At 40.4% G+C, this 25,962-nt stretch overlaps 1 protein-coding gene and 1 pseudogene across 6 annotated transcripts in view; one reads left to right on the top strand and one right to left on the bottom strand.

The window, feature by feature from the left end:
• The window catches only part of LOC103092020 (cytochrome P450 2J4-like), a 46,083-nt pseudogene extending 45,029 nt beyond the window's left edge, over positions 1 to 1,054 (bottom strand).
• Positions 1 to 16,525, top strand: part of LOC103105830 (endogenous retrovirus group K member 6 Env polyprotein-like) — a 68,060-nt gene extending 51,535 nt beyond the window's left edge. For 5 of the 6 annotated variants that reach the window (XM_056815047.1, XM_056815044.1, XM_056815046.1 and 2 more), the window contains one exon: positions 12,856 to 16,525. In XM_056815047.1, the coding sequence (XP_056671025.1) occupies positions 12,856 to 14,304 (1,449 nt within the window). In that variant the 3' untranslated portion in view covers positions 14,305 to 16,525. Of the gene's footprint in view, positions 1 to 537 lie in introns of all 6 variants that reach the window. The other variant, XM_056815048.1, reaches the window with a different exon arrangement.
• Positions 16,526 to 25,962: the final 9,437 nt, after the last annotated feature.

The raw sequence follows: 25,962 nt of genomic DNA, 5'->3' as shown, positions 1-25,962 counted from the left end.
TTAGGAAATGCTCAATGGTCCCAGATTTAGAGCCTGTGATTCAGATGTTTGAAGGAACCTTAGAGGCTTCACACAAAGATTTCTGCCTGTCAGTCAATTAATGAATATTTTTAAAAAGTCTACTGTTTGCCACACTATCCCTAGTGCTGAGGCTACCAAAAAATCCATAAGACAGTCCCTTCTCTTAAGTAGCTCCCCTCTCGTTTTGTAGACAATAGTATCTTACACATAATATAAACCCATGTACCTATCCAGATCTCTTTCTCATTCTATCTCTCTTTCCATCTGTCACCTGCATGTCCATAAATGTCTAATGTGCTCCAAGCACTGTGCTAAGCCCTTTAAATGATTAATTCATTTGATCTTCTCCACAACACTGGGAGGGAGGTGCTAGGATTCTTCTTCTTTCTGAACAAAAGAGGAAACTTAGAAAAGCAGAGGTTCAGTGACTTTGCATAGTGATGATGATGAAAATACCCTCATTCCTTTTTTGCTCTAGTTACAAAGCACGTTTTATATTTCATCTCATTTGATCAGGATGACAGTTCAGAAGGGATCTCAATGGCCATCTGATCCGAGCCATACAGAAAAAATTACTCCACAATGACTCGTCCCAGAAATTATGAGCATCTGAGTTTCTCAAAGTCCCAAAGGAGGTAAATGTCAGAAGGAGGGGAACCCAGGCCCCCAAGGCTCTAAACCAGATTGTTTTCCTATCTTTAGAGGCTGCTTCCTGGTAAAGCCTGAGCAGGGATGATCACATGCCGGCTTGTGGCCCCCCAGTTCCTCTGCCACCTCACAGCTGGTGGATTCTTGCCCTCCCCTCACACTCCTTACCTCCTGGATGCTGATATGGGGATTTTTGGAGTCTATCTGGAAGACGTTGCCAAATATGGGCAGTTGAAGAGGCCCCCGGGGGGGGGTAGTTGGGGTGCTGCCTCCTCCTCCTCTGCATATAACTGGTCAGGATCAGGAGAATGGCAGAGAAGAGGAGGAGGGTCTGCAGTGAAGGGAGTATGTTTCCTAGAGGGAGCTGCATCCTCCTCCAGCTCCAGCACCAAGGCTAGCCCAGCCAAGATAGTTCTACATCAGCAGCAGGAGCAGCAGCAGTGAGGCCAACAGAAACAAGAGTTCAAGTGAGAGACAACCCTGGAGCTGTGTTTGTTCCTTGGATTTGCTAAAAGAGGGTTTTTTTTTTTTTTTGAGACTGCCAGTGAGAGCTCCAGGAAGTGTGAGCTTTATTATATTCCTATGAGTGTAATTTTAGGTTTGATTTGTTTAATATCATAGAAACTAGGAAGAATTATTTTAGCGACCTAGAAAAAATGATAAAATTAATCTGGAAGAAATGAAGATCAATACCATCAAAAGGTTAAAAAAATTGAGCATTTATCATTTTCCAGTTTTTTGACTCTAAATTCACTTGTGTACAAAGTGTTTTGCAATTATGTTCCTATAATTTCCATGTGTCTTGGCAAGTAGCCTCTAAGTTGTGTTATATTGTTTAGAAGGAATTTAAATGAAATTTCTCTTTCTGTTTTTGTTACTAGACTTTGTTGGTATTCTATAAAATTTTTATGATTTCTGGGTTTATTTTGTATCCCAAAATTCTGCTAAATGTAATAATTTTTCCAATAATTTATCTGATTCTCTAGGATTCTCTAAGTACAAAATCATATCTGTCTGAAGAGTGATAGCTTGATTTCCTCATTGCCTATTTTAATTCTTTCAATTTTTTTTCTTCTTATTGCTAAAGCTAGCATTTATAGAACAATTTTAAACAATGAGTATTGTTGTTTCATCACTGATCTTATTGGAAAAGCTTCTTGTTTATCTTCAATGCAGATACTATTTGCTGCTGGTTTTTTAAAAAAAATTAAATTAACTAACTAATAATATTTTTCCATGGATACATAATTCCTGTTCTCTCCCTCCCTTCTTCTCTATTCCTCCCCCAGACTTGACAAGAAATTCCATTGGGTTTTACATATATCATTGTTCAAATCCTTTTTCTATATTTTTCATATTTGTATGAGTGTTGTTTTAAAACTAAAATCCGAAATCATATTGGGTGATATGTTTTGACAAAAGCTTTTTCTACATCTATTAAAATAATCATTTGATTTCAATTAGTTGTTTTACTGACATGATCAAATATGCTGATATTTTCTCTAATATTGGTCGAACAATGTATCCTTAGTATAAATCCTACCTGCTCATATTGAAGGATCTTTGTGATATATTGCTGTAGTCTCCTTTCTAGCATTTTATTGAAAATTTTTAGATCAATATTCTTTATGTAAATTGGTTTGTAATATTCTTTTATCTCTTTTTGGTTTTCCTGGCTTAGGTATCAGCATCCTTTTTGTTTCATAAAGTCAATTTGGTAGGACCCATTCTTTGCCTATTTTTCTTAATACTTTATTTAGTATTAGAATTAGTTGTTCTTTACATGTTTGGTAGAAACCTTTTTGGTGCTGGGAATTTTTTTCTAAGTCAGTTCATTGATGGTTTGTTTAATTTATTTTTCTAAGATGAGATTATTTAAGTCTTCTATTTCTGCTTTGATTAATCGGGGCATTTGCTATTTGTGCAAATATTCATTCATTTCACTTAGACTGGCAGATATATTGGAATATAATTGGGCAAAATAAGTCCTAGTTATTGATTTAACTTTCTCTTCATAGACAGTGAATTCACACATTTCATTTTTGATACCAATAACTTTATTTGGCTTTCCTTTTTTAAATGAAATCAACAAATGCCCTATTTTCTTCATTTACAAAAAATAAATCAAATTCCTCACCTTCTTTATTAGTTCAAACATTTTCTTACCTTTAGTTTTATTAGTTTCTCTCTTGACTTTCAGTATTTCACATTTAGTTTTTATTTGCAGATAATTTGTGCTTTTCCTAATTTTTTTAGCTGTAAATCCAATTGATTTATCTGATTTTTCTCTATTTCGTTGATGTAAGGCTTTAGAGATATGAAATTGTCCCCAAGTATTACCGTGGTTTAAATTCACCATTTTTTTATAATGACTCATTGTTGTCTTTCACTTTAATGAAATTATTTACTCATCACTATCATTTGTTTTTTGACCCACCCCTTTAATAATATTAGAATATTTAGCTATTGATTAATTTTCACTTTGGCATTAATGGCCTCTCTCAGTTTTAATTTTTATTGTATTATGATCTGAAAAGGATACATTAATTATTTCTGATTTTCTACATTTTGTGGAAAGGTTTTATGCCCTAACATATGGTCAGTTTTTGTCTACATGCCACATAGTGTTAAGATGAATGTACATTCCTTTTGATTCGCATTCAGTTTTCTCAAGACTTCTGTTAAATATAAATTGTTAAAAAACACTTTTCACCTTATTAAATTATTTCTGATTTTAGTTAAATGTATTTATTTAGGAGAGTGGAACTTTGAGGGTTCCTACTAGTATAGTTTTATTTCCTATTTTGTCCTATATTTTGTTTAATTTATTCTTTAATTTTTTGAAAACTATTCCTTTTGGAACATAGATGTTTAGTTTTCTCATTATGTCATTGCCTACAGTAGTTTTTATCAAGATGTAATTTCCTTCTTTATCTCTTTTAATTTGATCTTTTTCTGAGATCATTATTACTACTACTATATATTGCCATTTCCCCCCCTTTTTTAAAACCCTTATCTTCTATTTTAGAATCAATACTGGATACTGATTTTGAGGCAGAAGAATGGTAAGATCAGTTAAGAGGGGTTAAGTGACTTGCCTAGGGTCACACAGCTAGTAAGTGTCAGAGGCCAGATTTGGACTCAGGAACTCCCATTTCTGGGCCTGGTTCTCATTCTATTGAGTTGACTTTTGGTCCTTTACTACATATTTCTTTAGCTGAAGCACAACAAATTCTGCTCCAGCCCCTTATCTTTACTGTGCTTTTGTCATCTTCCTTCACATGTGTTTATTGTAAACAATATTTCATAGGATTCTGATTTTAATCTACTCTCTTGCCTGCTTCTTTAGTTTTTTTTTTTTGGGGGGGGTGGGTGAGTTCATTGCATTCACATCCACAGTTTTGAATACCAACTGTGTATTTTCCTCCATCTTATTTTCCCTTTTTATCCTGCTCTCTCCCTTTACTCTGTCTCTCCTCACATATTTTTTTTCTTTTAAGCACTGCCTTTCCCACTTCACCCTCCCTTCTATCCTCTCCCACACATAACTTTTCTTATTCCTTCCTTACTTCTCTAAAGGATATGTTTCTATCCAGAACTGAATATGGTTGCTATTCTCTCTAATTCAAATCTGATGATAGCAAGGTTTAAACACTGCCTTTCACCAACCTAATCCTCCTCTCCACTAAAATAGATTTTTCACACCTCCTTAGGTAAGATAATTTATCCCATTCTACCTCTTCCTTCCCACTTCTCTCAGTATAATACTCTATATTACTTCTCAAATTTTTGTTTTAGATATCATATTATCCTAGTGATTTTACTCCTACATCCTCCATTGTTGTATACTCCTTCTGATTGCCCAAATAGTGATTTTAAAAAAGTTAGGAGTTATGAGTATTATATCCCATAGAGAATTTTTTTAAAAATTCACTTATTTGAATCCCCTAAGTTTTTCAATTTCTTGTGTATCTTTCTATGCTTCTCTTCAATAATGAGATTTATTTACCTGTAGTCCTTTTATCAGGAATGCTTCAAAATCTTCTGTTTAATTAAATGACCATCCCACCCCCTAATAGAACATACTCAGTTTTTTCTCTTTTTTTTCCATTTGAATAAGTTTATTTAGTCAATTTAGAACATTATTCCTTGGTTACAATAGTCACATTATTTCCCTCTTTCCCCTCCACCCATTTTTCTCCCAGCCAACACGCAATTCCATTGGGTATTACATGTGTTCTTGATCAGAACCCATTTCCATGTTGCTGTTTACACTAGGATGTTCATTTTGAGTCTACATTCCCAACCAAATCCATTCGACCCATGTATTCAAGCAGTTGGTTTTTTTTCAGGGTTTTTAGTCCCACAGTGTTTCCTCTTGTGGTGGATAGTGGTTTTTCTCATAGGTTCCTCCGAGTTGTTCAGGGTCTTTGCATTGTCACTAATGGAGAAGTCCATTACATTTTATTGTACCACAGTGTATCAGTCTCCGGTTTACAGTATACAGTGTTTTTCTGGTTCTGCTCTTCCCACTCTGCATCAATTCCTGCTTGGGCTGCATCCCATAAGGTTTAAAAGGATGTCTCACATTGTCATTTTCTTCAATGAAATTATTAATTGTATCTATGATTTGTTCTCTAACCAATTTTGGAGTATAATATTATTTAATTCCCAATTAATTTTTGATTTGGCTCTCCATGTACCCTTACTGATCATTATTTTTCTTGACTTATGATCTGAAAATGTTGCATTTATTATTTTTGCTTTTCTGCATTTGTATGCCATGTTTTTATGACATAATGTATGGTCAATCTTTGTGGAAGTGCCATGTGCTGCTGAAAAGAAGATGTATCCCTATTTATTTTTCTCTAATTTTTCTAAGAATTCATTCACCTCTTTCTTATTTATTTTTTGATTTGATTTATCTAAATTTGATAGTGGTTGGTTCAGGTCTCCCACTAATATTGTTTTACCTCCTTCAATTCTCTTAGTTTCTCCATTAGAATTTTGGTGCTATTCCATTTGGTGCATACATGTTGATTAGTGATATTTCCTCATTGTCTATAATCCCTTTTATCAGGATGTATTTACCTTCCCTATCCCTTTTAATCAGGTTGATTTTTGCTTTCGCTTTGTCATATATCATGATTGCAACTCCTGCCTTCTTTCTATCAATTGAAGCCCAATAGGCCTTACTCGAACCTTTAATTCTGACCTTGTGAGTATCTACCCACTTCATGTGTGTTTCTTGAAGACAACATATGGTCAGGTTTTGGATCCTACTCCACTCTGCTATTTGTCTGCATTTTATGTGTGGGTTCATTCCATTCATGTTCAAAGTTATGATTGTCATTTGTGAATTCCCTGGCCTTTTGATATCCTCCCCTAATTCTGAACTTTCTTCTTTTGCTATAACCTTTTAAACTAGTGATTTACTTTAAATTAATCCCTCTAGTCCCCTCCCTTGATATGCTTCCTTTTCTAGTCCCTCCCTTTTTGTTCCCTTCTTGTTTGTTTTTTTCTTTAGGGTCTGTTAATTTCCCTTCCCCCTCTCCTTCCCTCTCTTTTTATACTCCCTCCTGCTTTCCCTCCCTTAATTTTCCCTACTCCCTTACCCTGTTGGATAAGATAGAATTTAAGATCCCAATGGATCTAGATGCTCATTCCTCTCAGAGTTGATTTCATTGAGAGTAAAGTTTAAGTAATACCAATTAGCACTTTCTTCCACTACTTCTTTTTTTTAACATTATTTTATTTGGTCATTTCCAAACATTATTCACTGGAAACAAAGATCATTTTCTTTTCCTCCCCACCCCCCCTCCCACCACCTTTCCCTCTCCCATAGCCGATGCACGATTCCACTGGTTATCACGTGTGTTCCTGTTTCTGACCCATTTCCATGTTGTTGGTATTTGCATTAGAGTGTTCATTTAGAGTCTCTCCTCAGTCCTATCACCTCCACCCCTGTAGTCAGGCAGTTGCTTTTCCTCGTTGTTTTTACTCCCACAGTTTATCCTCTGCTTGTGGATAGTATTTTTTAGATCCCTGCAGATTGTTCAGGGACATTGCATTGACACTAAGGGAGAAGTCCATTACCTTCTACTGTACCACAGTGTATCATTCTTTGTGTTTAATGATTTCCTGGTTCTGCTCCTTTCACTCTGAATCACTTCCTGGAGGTTGTTCCCGACTCCATGGAATTCCTCCACTTTATTATTCCTTTTAGCACAGTAGTATTCCATCAACAACAGATACCATAATTTGTTCATCCATTCCCCAATTGAAGGGCATCCCCTCATTTTCCAATTTTTGGCCACCACAAAGAGTGCAGCTATGAATATTCTTGTACAAGTCTTTTTCCTTATTATCTCTTTGGGGTACAAACCCAGCAGTGCTATAGCTGGATCAAAGGGCAGACAGTCTTTTATCATTCTTTGGGCATAGTTCCAAATTGCCCTCCAGAATGGTAGGATCAATTCACAATTCCACCAGGAATGAATTAGTGTCCCTACTTTGCCACATCCCCTCCTGTAGCAGTCCAGCCCATAGGTATTATGGAGAGACAAGGATTGTGAGTGAGCACATGGCCATCCTGCGCATGGCAATGAGCTCTATTGCCAGCATGGCTGAAGTTTAGGCGCGAAACCTTGCTTTCCTTTGTCTCACTCACCGGAGGATAATAACCCCACCTTCACCTTGTCATAAGTTGCAATTATCCAATGGCAATACGCCAGGTAACTCATCCATATGTATTGAGGTATCATGTAACTGATCAATATGTATTGAGCTCATTTGTATATCAAAGAGAATAAATTTGGGAGACACAGCCAGCCCGCCCACTGGGAGGACACCGACAGGTTTGCAAAGGAGCAACTTCTCCCCTTTCTCTCTCCTCTCTATCTTTCTCCCTGAGGCCTAATCTTTAGGCCAGGCCTTCCTTCCTTCCTCTCTCTCTTTCTTCTAATGCTAATACCTAGCATTATCTCCCTCCTTTAGTTTCTGATCTCCTTTCCTACTGACCAGTGCAGTGTTAAATTGAGACCATTGGGTGGTATAGCCTGAATTAGTAACCACCAGTGGTCGGAGCAGGCTGTGGCTCACAAAAAATATAATTGATTGCTGACTCGATTATTTACAACTCTAAAGTCGGCTCGTTCACGCCCTTTGCGGGATCTAAAACTTCTATCCTGTTTCTATCTTCTCTCCTTGCAACCTCTCCTGGGCCGGGAGGTTGTATCTGACGCCCAATGTGCCAAGTCTCGAACCTGGTACTTTCTTGTGGCATTCTATCCTTGTTTCTCACAGCAGTTGGGAGGGCTAGCCCCAAGACGCGAAGGATTTCTCAGGCTAGGCGGAACAGAGTGAGAGGATGATCCCTTCAGGTCTGGCCAACAGAAAGTGAGTCGTTCTCAGAGATGGGCTTGACCATTTCCTCCCAAGAAGGTTACATACGACTCCTCATGTCGTTAATTGAACAGGGAGGTTGGAAGGTCTCCAAAGCTCAGATCAAAGCCTTGCTAAAGGTAATTCAAAAGGCTTTCCCAGGATTTCCATCTATGGGGACGCTAGAGGTGGCGCAATGGGACTGAATCGGTCAAGCTTGAAAGACTATCAAAAGGAAGGTAACAGAGTCAGGAAAACGGTATTTGACACCTGGTCAATTATCAGAACTATTCTAGAGGATCTGGCTATTCAAATCTCTAATGCAGGGGAGAAGGAAACTCCACAGACTCAGGAATTAAAAAAGCAGGATCTCAAACCCACTGCTCCTGAGGCAACTGATGGGGGAGGGGAAGGAGAGTGTTCAGGGTGGTCTAGGGATCCTCCGGAGGCCCCAGGCTATACTTCTAAGGGGAGTGAAACAAAAGAATCATTTGCAACTCCAAAGCTATATCCCTCTTTAGACACTCAGGCTCCTCCCCATTCCCCTCCTCCCCCAGACTACAGATTGGCTTCACGAGCCTCTCTCGTGGCCACCCCGCCCCCACCGTGCTCGCCTGAGGTTTCTAAACCTGATTCACTCAGGAATGAGCCAATCTCGCCTACTCAAAAAGGCCAGGAGGACATTTATGCTTTCCCAGTCAGGTATATAGAGGCCCCTGAGGAGGCCAACAGACACATTGCTCAGCATAAGCCCACAGACTGTAAGGTCTTGAAAATGCTCAGAAGCAGCGCATTGAGAGACGGGGCAATCGCTCCATTCACATTAGCGCTCCTCAGCAATCTGACCCAGCAGACACTCACCCCGGGTGACTGGCACCTGGCAGCCGAGGCCGCCCTCAGCGGAGGTGACTATTGGACCTGGAAACTGAAATTCCATGACCTATGTTCCCTACAGGCCCCCGAGAACAGGCAGATAGGAATCAACGTGCCCTTTGAACAATTGGTGGGGCCAGGAGAATTTGAACCAATTGCCAGGCAAATGACAGCGACAGAGCAGGTTTTTAGCCAGATAGCCAGCGCTGCCACTAAGGCATGGAGAGCCCTACCCGGGAAGGATTCAGAGAGCCTGTACACAGAGATCATCCAGAAGCAGAACGAATCTTTTGCTGACTTTGTGGATAGGCTCAGGACAGAAGTCCGCAGACATATCCCTCACGAAGATGCAGCTAAGGTTCTCATTAGGGACCTTGCTTTGTTAAATGCTAATGAGCAGGCCAGAAGAGTCTTAGCTCCCATTAAAGCTACCCTGACAGGTTTTTTAAGAGCGTGTCAAGACATAGGCATGGGGGAGACACGAAGCAGCCGAGAATGCCTAAAGGGCAATGCCATGCGTGCGGCAGGAGAGGCCACTATCGCAGAGCATGTCCAAATAAAAGAACAGGAAAGGCCCCGGATATCTGCCCCAAATGTGGAAAGGGCAGGCATTGGGCTTCCGAGTGCAGAGCTGGCAATAGGCGACGTCTTCCCAACACAGGGCCTAACACCCAGTTAAACTAGACTTCGGGCCAGCCTTGAGCCCAGGAGTAAATCAGGGCACAACCCTGAGGTGTTCTTTTCGATTCCCTACAATGGCAGCCGAAAGCCTAGTATTAAAGGAGAACTCAGAGCCTACTTGGATTCCAGCTAGCTTTCCTTTTCCAGTACCTCAAGGTGCTAAAGGGTTAATACTAGGCAACCCTGACCTCATTTAGGTTTAGAAATCTTTCCCACATTGTTTCGGGACAAGGAGACCAACGGGCTCCAAGTCCTGGCTGCTGCAGAGCCAGCATTTCGCATTTCAAAGGACACTAATCTAGCTTACCTGACCATATTCCCTGAGGCTGATTTCTCTCTAAAGAGCAAGCTTCAAAAAAGCAGCTCTGACCCCACAGCTCTCTATTGTTTTGGTCTCAAAAAGTGACTCAGGATAGGATGGGAATGTCTTTGTGTGTAGAAGACAGGGTTATCTCAGGCATCCTGGACTCTGGAGCAGACATCTCGGTGATCTCTGCTGCAGATTGGCCGGAATCATGGGAAGTCATTGAACCTCACCAGAAGTTAATGGGCATAGGTACGCCTGAGCACATTCTCCAATCAGCTACTACTTTATCGTGGTCTGAAAGTGAAGGACCTAGAGGTATATTTACACCTTATGTGCTAGATATTGCCCAATCTCTTTGGGGCAGGGAGGTCATGTCCGCGATGAACATAACATTGACCACATCGGACAAAATGCACTCAGAATTTGTGGGTGCAGCACGCGTCGCCCTGCTATTCGCTGACCCTATCACATGGTTAAATTCCAAACCCATTTGGATTAACCAATGGCCGATATCTAAGGAGAAATTAGTCCATTTAGAGGCCATCATACAGGAACAATTAAGCTTAGGTCACATACGAGAATCAAACAGTCCCTGGAACACCCCGATTTTTCTGGTGCCAAAGAAGGCAGGGAAGTGGAGGCCAGTCCATGATCTTAGGAAGATCAATGAGCAGCTAGTGGACATGGGGACAAGGCAACCGGGATTACCTTCCCCGGGTCCGATTCCCATAAACTGGAAGCTGATAGTTATAGATTTGAAGGATTGTTTTTTCAATATCCGCCTGTCCCCCCAAGACTGTCACAGATGCGCATTCTCTGTACCCTCCATCAATTAAAATACTCCTTTCAAAAGATTCGAATGGCTCTGTTTGCCCCAGGGCTTGTGTGTAAGCAGCTGTTTATGCCAGAAATATGTAGCTTATGCCCTAGAAAAGGTTAGGCGTAAACACGCGAAATATCACATAATCCAATATGTGGATGACATTCTGTTAGCGGCGCCATCTAGTGGCGAGGTGGAGATATTGCTCGCAGACGCCACCAAAGCTTTAAGGGCTGCAAATCTGGTGATCTCTAAGGAAAAGATTCAAACCACGCCCCCTTACAAGTACCTAGGAACGCTAGTGTATGATCAAGAGATCTGACCACAGAAAATGGAGATTCGTAGAGATTCCCTGAATACGTTGAACGATTTCCAGAAATTGTTAGGTGATATTAATGGGCTCAGACCTTTCCTCAAAATCTCTACAGGACAGTTAGAAAACCTCTATGCCACTTTGAAGGGAGACGCTGCTTTGTCTTCCCCTAGAACACTTTCTCCCAAAGTGGAGGAGGAGTTAAAGGTAGTGGAAGAAGCGGTGTCAAAAGCCAGATTGTATAGAATTGATCCATCATTACCCTTAATAGCATCTGTTCTATAGACGAGGTACACTCCCACAGGTGCTTTGCATCAGGGTCAGCACATCATGGAATGGATTCACTTAGCCAATCAGCAAACTAAATCCCTCACTAGCTATCTAGAACTTATCATTTTACTGAGAACTCAGATCAGAAAAAGGGCAAGACAGTTAACTGGCATAGATCCTAGTACGATTCATGTTCCCATAACAAGAGAGCAAGTTCAGAATTTATTTGCACAGTCTTTGCCATGGCAAGTTGCTTTTGCAGACTATACAGGACAGATTGATAATCACATTCCTGCTAATAAGATGCTGCAGTTTGTAAAATTGACTCCTATTATTTTTCCAAGAATGACATACATGCATCCTCTTGTAGATGCTGTGAATGTTTTGACAGATGCACCGAAGCATGGGCGAGCAGGAGCTGTAGTCCAGGATAGCACAATGTTATTAGACACTACTTATGGCTCTCCACAAAAGGCTGAATTAGCTGAAGTTCGCAGTGTACTAAGGGATGTAGTACAAGCTTGTAATATAATCTGTGATTCCTTATATGTGGTTAATTTGGTTAATTCGCTGGAAACAGCAAAGATTAAACCTGTACCTGATGAAGAGTTATATCTCTTGTTCAGTACCACCCAGATGGTGATATGGCAAAGGCAGAACAAATTTTTTATAACACATATTCGTTCACATACTAACCTCCCTGGTCCTCTCTCGGAGGGAAACGCTAAGGTGGATACCTTAGTGACATCTGCTTTTCAAGATGCAGTTAGATCACATTCTTTATTGCACCAAAATGCGAAATCTCTCAAATGCCAATTTGACATGACTAAAAGACGGGCACAGGAGATAATCCAGCCATGCAGCTTGTGTGCCCAGTTCTCCTCTACACCTCTTCCCCCAGGAGCTAATCCCCGAGGACTCAAAGCGAACCAGCTTTGGCAGATGGATGTGACTCAATATGCTCCTTTTGGAAGGTGGAAGTATGTGCATGTGGCAATTGACACATACTCAAGGGTCATATGGGCCACGGCACAAATGGGAGAGAAAGTTTCTCATGTCATTGCACACTTGCTGGAAGCATTTGCTCATTTGGGCATTCCAAATCAGATAAAAACTGACAATGGTACTGCATATACCAGCAAAAGATTTGCAGAATTTTGCAAATTGTGGAATATAATCCATAAAACTGGCATTCCAGGTAACCCACGGGTCAAGCAATAGTGGAGAGAGCTAACAGGATTCTCAAGAACCAGATACAAAAACAAAAAGGAGAGTACCTGACAATCTATGAGGGTGATATCTCCAAACCCAAACCTATTATTCCTAACAAATTGTTAAGGATGGTACTTTTAATTCTCAATCATTTCTCCATCCCAGAAAGGCTGAATGCTACACCTATGCAGACGCATTTTGAGTGTCATGATACAATGGACACGGTGCAGCAGCCCTGGGTTTTTTGGAGATTGCCAGGAGACAAAGATTACAGAGGTCCGAACAGACTAATAACAATGGGTCGAGGATATGCTTGTGTTTCCACAGATAATGGAGAGATCTGGACTCCCAGTAAGCACCTCAAACCGTGGAAGGGACCGCTTCCAGATGCACGGGGAGCAGAGCAGCAGGCTCACCAGTCTAGCACCGCACCGGCTGCCTGAGACCAGGACGAGAAGCAGACGAGCATCGCTGCTGTCTCCAGTCAGCTACCTGATGGTCAAGCGCAGGGCACTGGGATCGAAGGCAACACTGGTGAATGCACGCACTCTGAACACTGACATTACATTTACTCTGATGACATTCACTATTTTGACTTTGCTGAACATCTGTCATGCTGACGTCTACTGGTCAATCGTGCCCAAGCCTCCTATTTTGAGAATGTTAACTTGGATGGACAAGCCCCCTCTGGTAGATGTTAACAACACAGACTGGCTACCACACCCTATTCTAGCCAAACGTGTTCCTCTGGAATCTGAAGGGGCTCTGTACAATTATTCAGGATCTACTGTGTATCCTCCATTCTGTATATCCTTTAGAAATTTGTTTATTGGTCATTCTTTCTGTGTACCACGCAGACATCAAGCGTGGATTGTCAAAAATGCCACTGACAACAGTTATGTAGGGGTTGGCATGAGTGTGATAGGAATGGGGGATGAGTCTCCACGTAATGCGTTTAAATCTAAACACCCTGCTAACAAGTACCTATGTCGAAATCAGATAGGTACGGTACAAAAGGACATACCATGGACAGAGTGTTCTGTCCGAGTTCCCAGAAAGGTTAAGATGCCAGCGACCACAGATTTTAATGTTTACAATTGGGCACACAGGTTACGTTGTGGTCGCTCTGAACAACTGATACGGGTAGACAAATACACTGACTATGAGAAATGGCACCTGCCATGTCAGGATTTTCAGAAAATGGAGGACTTACTAGAAGTGGACATGGCTGGTTCTAGACTTGCTATTGAAGCAGGTCCCATACAGAACACTCAGTGGAAGATAGCGGCTGCCACGCAGCCAATATACACCTTTAAGGTCAAGGTGAAAAACTCAGGACCTGATTTTGAGTATGACAGTCACGTTCATGTCACTGCGTGTGTTTTTGCTCCTTATGTAATGCTAGTGGGTAACAGCCTTCGAATTTCTAAGAATGAGCGAGGTCTATATGAGATCAACTGCACAAGATGCCGCCTACATCAATGCCTTAGTCCTAAACACCAAGATTCATATGTTGCCATTATGTATCATCCGCCTTTAATGTGGGTACCTGTCAACTTGACAGAGACGTGGGCATCTACGCCTACTGTACACATTGTTCAAAAGGCATTTAACATGGTTATACACAGGTCCAAGAGAATGGTCTTGGCAGTTGTAGGAGCCGTAGTCTCAGTAATTGCCATGATCAAATCACTAACCACGGCAACATTGGCATTAACTTCCTCTATCCAGAATCATGAGTTCATACAGGAAGTGGTGTCTAACTCTTCCAAATGATGGCACACTCAGCAGAGTATTGACTTAGCTTTTAGAGATGAGCTGGACAGTCTAAAAGATGCTGTGTTTTGGTTAGGTAAAGAGGTTGAAGCTTTACACACAAGAATTACTTATCCCTGTCATTACAATCAAACGGGTTATTGTAGTACTCCGTTGCCATATGATAATGTGTCATATGAATGGCAACTGGTCGTTCAGCACATCAAGGGTACTTGGGGAAGTCATAACAGCACCTTGGACATTATTAAGTTGCAACAGCAGATCAACAGATTAGACCAAATTGTATATGAGAATGAAGCTGCAAACATAGCTGCAAATTGGGAAGCAACTTTATCTTCCCTGGATCCCCAAAATTGGTTTGGTAGAGCTAACTTAACCAGCATTGGTACTATCATTTTGTTCATATTATTGGCTATTGGTTTGATTATACTTTGCAGCAGAAGCTGCAAAAACAGAGCCTACATTCAAGGCATACTGCCAGAATTGGCACGGTCTTATCACACTCGGCAATTGGTGCCTGAAAATGTTGAATTGAACACGACCGATCTGTGAAAGACCAGCGTATCATGATATTTTGCATTCCAATCTTTGCTATATACTGAGAATGTGAAGGCATGTTTTCTGTGTCACATGTCTGTCCCTCCTGAATTGTTCAGAGAGGATGTTTTTCTTTAAAGGGATCTTTCCCAACACACAAACAAAAAGAAAAGGGAGAGGAATCTTACAGAGATCAGTATTTTACTCTAAGATCAGTATTTATATTTTTAGAGGACACTTTTTAAAGTCACTTTTGATTAATCAAACTTTATTTTTTCTTTTACACTATTAATGCCAGAACTTTGAGTACAAAGAAGGTACTGTTAATGCTCTGATCCAGAATTATGAAGGTGCAAAGATTTCTAGAATTACAGTCACCTTACAGTCGGTAAACATGAGAACATGACAGCAATTGTTAATTTTCAGTTGACCATTCTGGAGAGTGATGTCTGATTGCATGCAACGGGAATCATAATGAATCTTTCATTATGGACCAGACAGCCTCAGCCACGATTATACACTTTCCATATGAAATGGAGGTTTGAGGTTGGGGAATGCAGAGACATAGCGCACTGACGCCCTCAGTCGCTGGATGGCCTGGCATCATCCTACCAACCAGTTTCTTAGGTGGCGGGCATCTGGCAGTGAGCACGAATAGATCCCAAAGACGCAGAATCAGTTCAAGAGAAGGAAAGCATTTATCCTTCAGGTCCAGAGGAGGTCAGTTTGCTAATCATGATGAGATCTGACAGCTTCTCATGGTTCTGAATGGTGAAGAGTGACGTGGTTAACTGAAGCATCTATCTTGTCAGCCAGAGAACTTCTACCTCATGAAACCAGGATCAGTGTTATGGAAATTATTTCTCTTTTTGACATTTTTATATCTTATATAGTTATTTTGTTAAGCAGAGAGATAGAAAGAAAGTTCACACTTGATTTTTATATTTGAGTTTTATAATCTGGTTTGGTTTTCTCACTTTGAATCGTTGTGATTGTGTACCAGTGTGTTTATACTTAACGTGTGTTGGGTTACATTTTGATATTACACTATTCATTTCTGTGTAAAACAAAAAGGGGGAGATGTAGCAGTCCAGCCCATAGGTATTATGGAGAGACAAGGATTGTGAGTGAGCACATGGCCATCCTGCGCATGGCAATGAGCTCTATTTCCAGCATGGCTGAAGTTTAGGCACGAAACCTTGCTTTCCTTTGTCTCACTCGCCCGAGGATAATAACCCCACCTTCACCTGGTCATAAGTTGCAATTATCCAATGGCAATACGCCAGGTAACTCATCCATATGTATTGAAGTATCATGTAACTGATCAATATGTATTGAGCTCATTTGTATATCAAAGAGAATAAATTTGGGAGACACAGCCAGCCCGCCCACTGGGAGGACACCGAGGTTTGCAAAGGAGCAACTTCTCCCCATTCTCTCTCCTCTCCATCTTTCTCCCTGAGGCCTGGTCTTTAGGCCAGGCCTGCCTTCCTTCCTCTCTCTCTTTCTTCTAATGCTAATACCTAGCATTATCTACCTCCTTTAGTTTCTGATCTCCTTTCCTACTGAGCTAGCATTATCCTCTGACCAGTGCAGTGTTAAATTGAGACCATTGGGTGGGATAGCCTGAATTAGTAACCACCAGTGGTCGGAGCAGGCTGTGGCTCCCAAAAAATATAATTGATTACTGACTCGATTATTTACATCTCTAAAGTCGGCTCTTTCACGCCCTTCGCAGGATCTAAAGCTTCTATCCTGTTTCTATCTTCTCTCCTTGCAACCTCTCGCGGGCCGGGAGGTTGTACCTCCAGCATTCATTACTTTCCTCTGCTGTCATGTTAGCCAATCTGCTAGGTGTGAGGTGATACCTCAGAGTTGTTTTGATTTGCATCTCTCTGATTATAAGAGATGTAGAGCACTTTTTCATGTGCTTATTAATAGTTTTGATTTCTTTGGCTGAGAACTGCCTGTTCATGTCCCTTGCCCATTTATCAATTGGAGAATGGATTGATTTTTTTGTACAATTGATTTAGTTCTTTGTAAGTTTGAGTAATTAAATCTTTGTCAGAGGTTTCTATGAAGATTGTTTCCCAATTTGTTGCTTCCCTTCTGATTTTAGTTACATTGGTTTTGTTTGTACAAAACCTTTTTAATTTGATGTATTCCAGATTATTTATTTTGCATTTTGTAACCCTTTCTAAGTCTTGTTTGGTTGTGAAGTCTTTCCCTTCCCAAAGGTCTGACATGTGTACTATTCTGTGTTCGCCTAATTTTCTTATAGTTTCCTTCTTTATGTTCAAGTCATTCACCCATTTTGAATTTATCTTGGTGTAGGGTGTGAGGTGTTGATCTAAACCTAATCTTTCCCACACGATCCTCCAATTTTTCCAGCAGTTTTTATGAAATAGTGGATTTATGTCCCAAAAGCTGGGATCTTTGGGTTTGTCATATACTGTCTTGCTGAGGTCACTTATCCCGAGTCTATTCCACTGATCCTCCTTTCTGTCTCTTAGCCAGTACCAAATTGTTTTGATGACTGCTGCTTTATAATATAGTCTGAGATCTGGGACTGCAAGGCCCCCGTCCTTTGTATTTTTTTTTTTATTATTTCCCTGGATATCCTTGATCCTTTCTTCTTCCAAATGAACTTTGTTATGGTTTTTTCTAAATCAGTAAAAAAATTTTTTGGAAGTTCATTGGGTATGGCACTAAATAGATAGATGAGTTGGGGTAGGATGGTCATTTTTATTATATTAGCTCATCCTACCCATGAGCAGTTAATGTTTTTCCAATTGTTCAAGTCTAGTTTTAGTTGTGTGGAGAGTGTTTTGTAGTTGTGTTCATATAGTTCCTGTGTTTGTCTCAGGAGATAGATTCCCAAGTATTTTATTTTTTCTAAGGAGATTTTGAATGAGATTTCTCTTTCTAGTTCTTGCTGCTGAGCTGTGTTGGAATTTTATAGAAAAGCTGATGACTTATGTGGGTTTATTTTGTATCCTGCAACTTTGCTTAAGTTGTTGATTATTTCGATTAGCTTTTTGGTTGAATCTCTAGGATTCTTTAAGTAGACCATCATGTCATCTGCAAAGAGCGATAATTTGGTCTCCTCCTTGCCTATTTTAATGCTTTCAGTTTCTTTTTCTTCTCTAATTGCTACTGCTAGTGTTTCTTGTACAATATCAAATAATAGAGGTGATAATGTGCATACTTGTTTTACTCCTGATCTTAATGGGAATGGATCTAGTTTATCCCCATTGCAGATATTAGTTGATGGTTTTACATATATATACTGTTTATATTATTTTTAGGAACGGCCCTTCTATTCCTATGCTTTCCAGTGTTTTTAATAGGAATGGGTGTTGTATTTTATAAAAGGCTTTTTCTGCATCTATTGAAATAATCATGTGATTTTTGTTGGTTTGTTGTTGATGTGGTCAATTATGTGGATGGTTTTCCTAATATTGAACCAGCCCTGCCTCCCTGGTATAAATCTTACTTGATCATGGTGAATGGTCCTTCTGATCACTTGCTGGAGTCTTTTTGCTAGTATCCTATTTAAGATTTTTGCATCTATATTCATTAGGGAGATTGGTCTATAATTTTCTTTCTCTGTTTTTGGCCTGCCTGGCTTTGGAATTAGTACCATGTTTGTGTCATAAAAGGAGTTTGGTAGAACTCCCTCTTTGCTTATTATGTCAAATAGTTTGTATAGTATTGGAGTTAGCTGTTCTTTGAATGTTTGATAGAATTCACTGGTGAATCCATCAGGCCCTGGGTATTTTTTCTTAGGAAGTTCTTTGATGGCCTGTGGGATTTCTTTTTCTGATATGGGATTATTTAAGAAATCTATTTCTTTTCCTGTTAGTCTAGGCAATTTATATTTTTGTAAATATTCATCCATATCACCTAGGTTGGTATATTTATTGCCATATAGTTGTGCAAAGTAGTTTTTAATGATTGTCTTAATTTCCTCTTCATTGGCGGTGAGATCCCCCTTTTCATCCTTGATGCTGTTAATTTGCCTTTCTTCTTTCCTTTTTTAAATTAGATTGACCAGTATTTTGTCTATTTTGTCTGTTTTTTCAAAGTACCAGCTTCTAGTCTTGTTTATTAGCTCAATAGTTCTATCACTTTCGATTTTTTTAATTTCTCCCTTAATTTTTAGGATCTCTATTTTGGTTTTATTCTGTGGGTTTTTAATTTGTTTGTTCTCAAGTTTTTTGATTTGCATTTCAAATTCCTTGATCTCTGTCCTCCCTAATTTGTTAATATATGCACTCAGGGATATGAATTTTCCTCTAAGTACTACCTTGGCTGCATCCCATAAGGTTTGAAAGGATGTCTCGCCATTGTCATTTTCCTCAACAAAATTATTAATTGTTTCTATTATTTCTTCTCTAGGTAACCGATTTTGGAGTATCATATTATTTAATTTCCAATTAATTTTTGATTTGGCTCTCCATGTACCCTTACCGATTAATATTTTTATTGCCTTGTGATCTGAAAAGGCTGCATTTATTTTTTCTGCTTTTCTGCATTTGAGTGCCATTTTTCTGTGACCTAGTGTATAATCTATTTTTGTGAATGTGCCATGTGGTGCTGAAAAGAAGGTGTATTCCTTTTTGTCCCTATTTATTTTTCTCCATTTGTCTATTAACTCTAATTTTTCTAAAATTTCATTCACCTCTTTTACCTCTTCCTTGTTTATTTTTTGGTTTGATTTATCTAAATTTGATAGTGGTTGGTTCAAGTCTCCCACTAATATGGTTCTGATTTTTAATCCATTCTCTTGTCTGCTTCTGTTTTTTGCGGGCAGAGGGGTTCATTGCATTCACATTCACATGCCAACTATGTATTCCCATACAACTTATTTTTTTTAATCTGGCTCTTTCCTTTTACTCTGTCTCTCCTCACAATTTTTTTTTTATTTTGTTTTCAATCACTGCCTTTCCCAGGTCACTCTCTCTTTTATCCTCTCTCACACATAACTTTTCTTATTTCTCACTTTCTTCTCTAAAGGAAATGTTTCTATCCAGAACTGAGTATGGTTGCTATTCTTTCTGATTCAATTCTGATGATAGCAAGGTTTAAACACTGCCTTTTACCAACCTCATCCTCATCTTCACTAAAATAGATTTTTCACACCTCTTTAGGTAAGTTAATTTATCACATTCCATTTCTTCCTTCACACTTCTCAGTATAAACCTCTATAACACAACTCAATTTTTTGTTTTGGATATCATATTATCCTACTCATTTTACTACTACAACCTCCATTGTTGTATACTCCTTCTGATTTCCAAAATAGTGATTTTAAAAATTTTAGAGTTATAAGTATTCCAGGTCCTTCCCCACCCCCTCGACAGGCTTTCCTACAGGTTAATCTTGGGCTCTGTCTCTCGAGAAAGGGCACAGATTTGGTAGGGGACAGGAGAGATGGTCAGGCCAAATTGGAAGTCCAGACTCAGCTGGGTGTCTGGGGGAGCCTGGAATGTGAATCTCTGAAGCAGGCAAGTGAAGAAAATGAAGAGCTCAGGCTGAGCCAGCTGTTCTCCCAAGCAGACCCTCTTCCCTGAAAGGCAAAGAGATCAGGAAACAGTGAATCCTCCAAAGCATGGCACAGACAGTATGTCAGGGTAGTATCTTAAGGGTCCACATTAGGAAGTCAGATCACCTAAATGATAGAACTGAGAAGAACCTTCAAGGTCATCTGGCCCAACATCCTCCATTGACCAATCAGGAAACCACTGGTTTTAAGTGACTTGTCCAAAGTCACAACCTAATAAGTGCCAGAGGGGGAATTTGATGCCAAGGCTTCTTAATTCCAAGTCAGTCATCAAACTCTGAACAGTTGAAATAATGCATCTCGAAGCAGAGTTCCCACCTCTGACACTTACTAACTGTGTGATACTGGACAAGTCACCACCTCTTGGTGTTTGGAACCATTGCTTAGGTCTGGAAGAAGCAGAGAAGGTACCAGCCTACCTTGTGAGAATAATGTGTTTGGCAGGTCCTGCCAAAGAGAAAAGACTGAGATAGGCATTGAGTCTGCTATCTCAGAGCCAGCTTGACTTGAACTATTGACTTGACTGAAGGAGGAGGCTGTGGAAGAAGGAAGCAGAATGTGGAGAGACCCCTTTAGCTTGGTATTCAGGCTGGATGACATCTAGGAGCTAATTCCACACTTGATCACTTGTCAGGAGAGCATGAAGAAGACTCCCCACTCCTCCAGCTCTCCCAAAGCTCATTATTTCTGATGGGAGCATGTCCCAGTGCAGCCACCAGCAGACTGAGCCTGTGTGCCAACCCCCTCAGTGCCATGACAAGAGCTGGTCTCAGCAGCTGTTTGGTGTCATGGAAAGCAAAGATGGCTTAAGTAACAGTCCTGTCACTTTTCAGCACCCCTGAGAGCCCATCCCTGAGGCTGTCCTTGTTCCTCTGAGAACAGGCAAGTCAGCTCCCCTCCCTCTGCCTTCCTCTTCATTTGGAAGAAAAGATCTGGTAGAGACTCCAATCTAAGTGGACTGAGGGGAAGCCCCTGGACCCAGGGAGAGCACAAGAGCAAAGACTCCGAGCTCAAGGGACCTCAGGAAGCATCTACTGGAGCTCCTCATTTTATAGAAGTTTAGTTTTAGGGAAGTTAAGTGACCTGATTATGTGTCCCATCATTCTCCTGTTTGCAGTAATAGACTCACAGATCTTCCAGAATAAGGAAGGGACTTAGAAGGGCCTCCTGCGCATGGTGCATGGATTTGGAAGGAACCAGAGAGCCCAAGAGGAGCAAGTGAGGGGGAGGGACTGCCAAGGCAGGAAAAAATCAGGAAGAAGACATGAAATCAGGAGAAGAGAACAAGGTGTGGATAGGAAAGCACCTAGACCTGGAGGATAAGGTGGTGGAGGGGAAAGGCCGGGTGAGACCAGGTGATGGAGAGTGTTCAGTCTCGGGAGAGTTTATGTTTGGTTCTAGATCTAATGGGGAGCCATCAGTACTCACTGAGCAGAAGGAAGCCAGGGGGTAATGTGGTCAGACTCAACCCACACTGTGGGAAATTCATTTTGGTATCTGGGTTGAGAATTGATTAGTAAAGAGAGTGAGGGGAAGCAGGGGACCACTTTGGAGACTAGAGCATTGGTCCAGGCTGGAAAGGATGGGAGTTACTCCCAAAGGGATGAGAGCATATTGGAAACTGTAAAGTGTTCTGTGTGTGTGTGTGTGTGTTTACACATGCAGATATATAAACATATACATGCACATACATATGTGTACCTTTTACAAGCCCAAGTTTATGAGGGAAAAAAATAAATAGGATGTGATGTCTTGGGGAAGGGATGGATCATCTCATCCATCAGATAAGGACAGACTCCCACAAATGCTACACTCAACAAGCAACCACCCAGCCTCCACAATGGATGAATGGTGTAGACCAGATTGTTAGTAGGTGTCTTCCTTGAAATGTAGAGCAACAAAGGGATACTATCTTTCTCGCACACTTTAAAGATTTAAAATGTTTCATTTTCTTGTGATACATTATCCTGACCAGCGAATCATACTAATTCATTCATTGACATGAGATTGTGAGACTTAAGGGTGAGATTTGCAGAGTATTTCAATCCTAGGAAGGTTAATGCCCTCTGGCGAAGGGCTGCCTTCCCCATGTGTATGACTCACCTGCTGAGAAAGGCAGAAAGGACTCTCTTTTCTTAAATTCACCATTCTCCAGAAAATGTTCTGGGTTGAAGGTTTCAGGGGTAGCCCACTCCTTGGGGTCCCTGTGCAAAGAAGTCAGATTGGTCAGCAGCCTGGTCCCCTGTATATAAAGAGAAGGATCTGAGTCCAAGAAACATTGAGGAGGAATGGTCCTGGGCACCCTCTCATTTTCCAGACTAGAGAATGAGGGTCAGAGAGCAAAGGATGTCCAGAAACCACAAAGCTTTCTAATGGCTAGATGGTAATTGGTTATGTGACCCTAGGTAAGTCCCTTCCCTTCCTGCTTTAATTTCCTAACTTGGTAAATGTGGTGATTACAGGTCCCCCAACCCATTGGGCTCATCCTATGCTTATTATCATTTCTCTGTTCTCTGTTCCTCACAGTGTCTGACACATAATTATCAACTCAGTAGATGAAAAAAGAAATGAGTCTCAGATCAGAAGACCCATGTTTTATTCTCAGTAGTGTTTAACACCTGGTACACAGAAGGCACTTAATAATCATTTATGGAATTGAATTGTGTGGATGATGGAAGGGAATGCATAAGACCTGCTAAGGCTTTATGAACCTCCGAGTTATATTAACATGATTTTTATTCAGTCTCCAGAGCCTAATGTTTCTCCAGTAAAAGTAGCAGCCTGGGTTGGAGCTGATGGCCCAGAAGAAGGTACTGAACAAGCTCAGGTGGCCAGTTGGTTCCCTGATACACAATCTGAAGGTTTCTGTAGTCAGTGTCCATCTGAGTCTACTTGTTCACCTTGCCTGAGACTTCATTGCCATCTCAGGTGATATTGGTTGTTTAGTTGGGACAACCTGGGGAAAGCCCCAGTAGAGCCTCTGTGCTTGTATCATTCTGGGTCCCAGAGCCAGGAAGGTCATCTCCCCACTCTGCTCTCAGTAGGTGTCAAAGATGCCCAGAGAAACAAGGCAGGCTTTGATGGTGGAAGAGGGCAAGTCAAACACTGGCTATGGCAGATACTCCTTGTGGGCCTGGGCACTGGGGGCGCATTCCTTCTCCTCAGCTTTGCTCTCATTACTGACATGATCCTGAATTCTTCACCCAGTTCTGACATTCTGAGTTCTAACACTCCTCTCTGCTGACATTCTCTCTTCCAAGGCCCTTCTCAGCACTGACAGACTATTTCCTAGAAGTCCATGTCTGAGGACACTTTCTACACCCAATTTTCTGTTTTATTACTATTACTAATAATAGTTCTCATTCATCCAGTGCCCCTTTTCAGAAGAGTAAACTGAGTCCCAAAGAGGAACATTCAAAATGTAAAAAATGGGACCCAAGTAGATGTCTGAAAACTCAGGCTCTGGACACCTAGTCCAAGGCGCTTTCTTGTCTGACTGGGGAAATCAATGACTAAGATTTGAGTCCAATGATCTTTCCCTCTGTGTGCCAAGGAAGGCATTGAAAATCGTCCTAGTAAAGCTTAGGGAACCCTCAAAAAATGGAATTAAATTTGTCAAGTGAAATAAATTTACAAAGCAAATCAATTACTTGGCAATGATTTATACATGTATGTGCATGTGCACATGCACACACACACACACAGATACACATACCAGGCTTATGAACTTTAAGGTGAGAAACCTTGTTGTAAAGTTGATGCTTCTTTGTTTTGCCCTCTTCTAACCCCACCTCCAGGCAGGTGGAAGTCATGGAACCACTATAAGTTCCTGAGAGAAAAAGTCATTTACCTTTGGCACATGGTATCCTGCCAGTGTGGTATCAACTGTGGCCACCCTGGGAGCATTGAGGGGAATGATATTGCCCATTCTCTGGACTTCATGGATGGCTGCATGAGTGTAGGGCATATTTTCTCTATCAGCCATGGTAGGCCACCGGGAGTGGTCAACTACCCTGTCAATCTCAACTTGTATTTTACCTGGAAAAAGAGGAAGACAGTTTCTTTGAGAGTCAAATAATAGCTTATATGTATATAGTTATAAAATATTTTATAAATATTATCTCATTTAATCCTCACAAGAATTCAGGGAGTTCAATACAATAATTATCTCCATTTTATTTTATTTCTTTTAAACCTTTTCCTTTTGTCTTGGAATCAATACTGTGTATTGGTTCCGAGGCAGAGGATTGGAAACGGCTAAGCAATGGGGGTTAAGTGACTTGCCTAGGGTCACATAGCTAGAAGGTGTATGAGGCCAGATTTGAACCTAGAATATCCCCTCTCTAGGCCTGACTCTCAATCCACTGAGCTACACAGCTGTCCCCAGAGTATCTCCATTTTAGAGAAGAAGTGGACAGAATTTAAGTAACTTTCTTAATTATTCATTTAGGATATATCTGAGAGTGGATTTGAACTCAGGGCTCTCTTTCCCCACATCCAGTTTTCTCTGATCAAGTGTGAGAAGCACATTTGTACCCATGATTGGATTGGATGGAAGTCTGGCTTGACACTTCAACAAAGGTACAAGACCCTGTGGCATGGAAAGGTGGAGATGTAGCATATTAAAGATAAATAAATACATTTTTCTCGTAAGTAACGCTTTCTGGAAATTGTCACCATGGAACTCACTCTACAATTGAGCATTTCTATTTGTAATATAAGGGAAATTTTCATATTTAATAGGCCACAAATATTATCAAGTTATGGTCAATACTAGCTTTCTGATGAACAAATAATCATAGTGCAACTAAAATAATTAAAAAAACAAAAAGTCTAGTGGGAAAATTTACACTTTACATTTATTATATTAATTTCTTTTTAAGAGACTGGATTAGAGAGAAGTTTGTATTTTCCTGTGTCTGGGTGCTGGGTCAGAGACTGCTTTTTATATTCCTTTTCCTTAGTTCTTCTGAGGAATGTCCTTCTTTTAGCAAAATGTGATTAATAAATGAAGTGGACAAGGATTCTTTTCTTTTCTATATGCTCATCAATACTGGAGGATGGAAAGTGGTGGACAGGTTGATAGACTATCTCCTAATTAGCTATTGACCAATTAGTGATATCTTGGGATATTCTAGTATTTATGGAGCACTTTAAGTTTTGAAAAGCACTTTAAGCACATCAACTTGTTTGATTTTAAGAACACCCATATGAGAGAAGGACTATTATTATCACTATTTATAAATGAATATACTGCTATTGAATGAACTTATGTTTCACTCAGGATTACATCATTAGTAAGTGCTTGAGGCAAGATTTGAACTCACATCTTTCTGGCTTCAAATCCTATACTTTATTGTCCTGACTAGCAACTACCCTCTGATGGGGGGTTGAACAAAATTTTGGTGTCAAAAAGGGGTGCTCATGATTGTGAAGGATAGGAATCACTGCTCTTTTCCAAAGCCAGTTGAATCAAGATGATGTACGTAAGTTACTTTGCAAATATTATGTCTCTACATGAATAGATCTTTTCTTCTGGGCAGAATCCTAAAAGG

Source organism: Monodelphis domestica, chromosome 2 (assembly GCF_027887165.1).
Source record: "Monodelphis domestica isolate mMonDom1 chromosome 2, mMonDom1.pri, whole genome shotgun sequence".
Taxonomy (NCBI): domain Eukaryota; kingdom Metazoa; phylum Chordata; class Mammalia; order Didelphimorphia; family Didelphidae; genus Monodelphis; species Monodelphis domestica.
This window is presented reverse-complemented; position numbering and strand designations above follow the sequence as displayed.